Raw genomic sequence first — 3,953 nt, forward strand, 5'->3', positions numbered from 1 at the left:
TTCACCTCGGCCTCCCAAAGTGCTGGGATTACAGGCTGAGCCACCGAGCCCGGCCGCAAATAGTTGAATTAAAATCCAGGCAAACAGGCTTTCAATTTTCATCTTCAAGTTCTGAATTATTTAACATATTGCAACAGATTTTGTATTCAAGTTTAATTATGTTTTGTAAAAATTTGTTTTAATAATTCCTATATAAACTTTATTCACAAATTTCCTATTCTATTCTCTATACTTCTCTGTTTCTGTTTTCTCTGTCTTCTTTTCTTTCCACAAGTTCCCAAGGACAATCCCTAAAAAAATGATTAGTCCTAGAGTTTGATTGGAGGTAAATTTATCCCAACAATCCTCAGGTCTGTGGATGTCTAGAGTATAAATCTGGAAGAGAGTAACACAACATGGCATCAGCACCTAGTCTGGAGTTTGGGACATCACAAATAAATATGTCAATACATAGAAGAACACAGAATTTTATTACAGAAGTTTAAGCAATGGGAAGAACTTATTGTACCCCAGACTGTTTTCCAATATTAAAGAAGTGTCCTTCATGGGATTCATCCAGGCTGTTTCCTAAAAGCTTCCGTTGAGAGTATGTGAATGTTTTGGGAGCTACCCATACTGTTTCAGTTCTAATACTCTAGAAAGCTCTTCCTTACGCTACTGAGTGAAAATCTGCCCCCCTGAACTCCCCCCCACCCAGCTCTAGCCTCCTTCTTCAGAGCACAGTAACTCAATGGAGAACAAGTCACATTTGGGCAGCACAGATCGTTACTGTGTGGGGCTGTCTGCTGCATGGAGGATATCTGCCTGGCCCTCACCACTCAGTGCCTACTGTGACCCCTCCAATTCAGTATCATAACCAAACCCTCACATTTCTAAATCTCTCTCCCATCCCCACACACAGATCTGCTGTGAGCAACCTAGAACAAGCACCTCCATTCTCCCCATGTGGCCCTGCAAACGCATCAAGAAAGTTTCATGCTCCTACCTTCCTCTTCCTAGGCTTAAGGAGCTAACTACTCACTATGTGGTTGCCAGACTTCACATCACCAGGATGTCCTTTCTCTTCGAATATGAGAAGGCTGTGTCCACCTTAAACACTGCATCAAGGACTGGACAGACCACCATAAATACAAGTTAACAAATAAAGTGGGCTCCAAATACTTCTCATAATATTTGTGATTGTCTTGATAACTTTTGCTTTCCTCTACTGTCTAATATTCAGATACTTAAATATTACTATATACCCATTATCCAGACCAGACAATCAAGTGACAGTGACAACCCTCACATAGCCGAGTTACAAACAAAAAGGGCTGCAAAGAAATTCTTAAGAAGAAAATGGTGACATCCTGGAGAAATGTTAATTCTCAAGTGAGGAAAACAAGGGGATCCAGCACAGGGCTCACTTTATACACAATGGACTTTAATTTCCTTCCTATCAGGTTATGCAAGTCTTGTCTACACTGATAAGTAATTTGCAATAATCTGTATAAAATCAGTCATCTAATACAGGTTCACTAACATCTTTTCAATTCTATTCAATGAAATATCAGTAACATTGGTACAAAGATACAGTCCATTTACTAGCAATTGATTTAATTAAGATCAGATTTAGTGCAATCATTTTACAAGTCAACAATGTAGACTCTCACTATAAGCTTGTGGAGGGCAGGGGTTATGGTGCTGGGTGAATATCCTGAAATGAGCTTCCTGCGGTCTAGACAGAACTTTTGACGTGTTTAGCATTTCGTATCTTATCTGGCCTTGGTCTCTATGCCAGTGGAACCCAAACTTATGAATGATTCGTTTGTTAACCATTACCATTACCCACCTTTATCTATCAGTTTGCTTTGGTGTAAATCAACCCAAACCACAAACATCAGACACATTACTGAAATTTTTCCAGACATGAGTTGGAAGAAATTCAAATCTAGGTTTAGGTTTGTATTATTTCTCTGAAATAATCAGCAAGACCTTTTTTTCTACGAGAAAAGAAGAGGGAGGAGGTTGCTCAAGGTAATATGAACTAGGTTATTTGTTTTAAGAAGTTCCTTGCCTGGTAAACACAGGGTGCTTTGTTTAAATAACTTTTATAACTTAAACGAAGGAAAATGAGGACAGATAAGAAAAAGGTCAAACCTGGTGAGCCAGGTGGGCGCCCACGACGACCAATGCCACATAGTAGGGGATGGTTTGGCTGCTGTTCACGCCCACCATGCCCAGTGCCCCTAGCATCGCTAGGCCAAAGCCCCTGAGCCAGAGCTTGGTATCCTCCCCGAACCGCAGTGCCGTGGACTTCAGGCCGATCAGAGCATCATCTCTTTTGTCCTAATGTCAGAAAGTAATAAGAGACTGTCTGTTTAAGATTTAATTCACGTGCCGTAAAATTCCCATTTGGAAATGTACAATGTTGTGGTTTTAGTATATTTACAAGATTGTACCATCATCACCACTATCCAATTGCAGAAGAAACTGTCTTTTGAAGAACATGCAGATATATCATAAGCTGAAAGATGAGTGACAAAGAAAGACTGATTAGCAATAAATGTGCAGGTCAATCAAAATCAAGTGCCACCGTGAAAATCACCATCCAGTTGTTTCTACATCTGTGTTTCTTACAACCCTATAATGATTTTTAACTATACTTTTACTCTATTGGGACTAAAATTCAGTTCCCATTTTTCACATAGCTCCTCTCTACCTCAGAGTTCTCAAATTGCAATAATTTGTGGTTTATCTGTACATTGTGGTTTCAATCTTATTAAAAGCACAGCTGTAGAAAAACACTTATGGTGTACCTAACCACATCCACTCATAGTCCGCTTCTAGCCGCTTCCAGTTGGCTGTGAGTGGATGTGCCTCTCTTCTCAAGTTCCGCCTGGGTACAGACAGGTCTGAATGACACAATCACAAACAATTGTCTGGCTTCTTCCAGCAACTTTATTGCAAGCATTCCCGTATATTGCTGTAACTATGATCACGTGATGTCAGTGGCTACATGCCAAACTCTCTACACCAGCCCACAGGCAGCTAGCTATCTGATAGCCATCTTTTGAGTCCCAAATCCAAATAATAACAAGTCTAGGGTTAGTATGTCTGTTTCTCCTATCATGCTGCAGTCACTTTCATGCCAACTATGTCTTAATTACGTGAATCACAAAAGTATCAAAGTGGTATTTTACTGAAGATGTTACTCCAACTGGAGTGCAGCTAACCTAACCACTGGCTAGACTTTACTGAAAAAAGCGTAGGCATCTTTTCTAAGCTGTGAGCCCAGTTTCATTGGAAATAAGGCTGATTTCAAAACTGTCTTTTCATGATAACACAAACGTTGTGAGGCATAGAAGGCTTAGTGGAAGAAGACAGGATGAAATCCAGATACATTCTTTAAGTAAATGATGGATAATGTGCAATTCTATTTCAAAAAATACTAAGAAAAAAACCTTTTAAAAAAGTAGATAAATGTATACACACAAAAACAGTACTAACTGTAGTCATGGATGTGTTAATGTGATGGTGAAAATCATTATTTCACAATGTACATGTATATCAAGTCATCACTTGTATATCTGAATATATATAATTTTTATTTGGCAGTTATATCTCAGTAAGGTGGAAAAGAAAGTCACAAATGTACAAAGAAATTAATTCACAAGCCAAAGGAAACAAAAAAAAAAAAGTTTTAAGAATTAAACTCTGGCCGGGTTCGGTGGCTCAGCCTGTAATCCCAGCACTTTGGGAGGTAGAGTGAGTGGATTGCCTGAGCCCGCGGGTTCGAGACCCGCCTGGGCAACTTGGTGAGACCTCATCTCTACAATAAATAAAAAAAAATTAGCCAGGTGTGGTAGTGCGCACCTGTAGTTTCAGCTACTTGGAAGGTTGAGGTGGAAGGCTCGCCAGAGCCCAGCAGGTCGAGGCTGCGGTGGCCGGGAACGGCCACTGCACTCCAGTCT

The 3,953-nt window shown here is 40.1% G+C and overlaps 1 protein-coding gene across 1 annotated transcript in view; it reads right to left on the reverse strand.

Annotated features, from left to right (window-relative positions):
• Positions 1-6: 6 nt before the first annotated feature.
• Positions 7-3,953, reverse strand: part of COQ2 (coenzyme Q2, polyprenyltransferase) — a 17,541-nt gene continuing 13,594 nt past the window's right edge. Inside the window, 3 exon segments of the mRNA XM_021714916.1 lie at positions 7-239; positions 241-375; positions 2,140-2,328. Coding sequence (XP_021570591.1) covers positions 204-239; positions 241-375; positions 2,140-2,328 — 360 coding nt within the window. The 3' untranslated portion in view covers positions 7-203.

This window comes from Carlito syrichta, unplaced genomic scaffold (genome assembly GCF_000164805.1).
Source record: "Carlito syrichta isolate Samal-C Ts95f unplaced genomic scaffold, Tarsius_syrichta-2.0.1 Scaffold305872, whole genome shotgun sequence".
Lineage (NCBI taxonomy): Eukaryota > Metazoa > Chordata > Mammalia > Primates > Tarsiidae > Carlito > Carlito syrichta.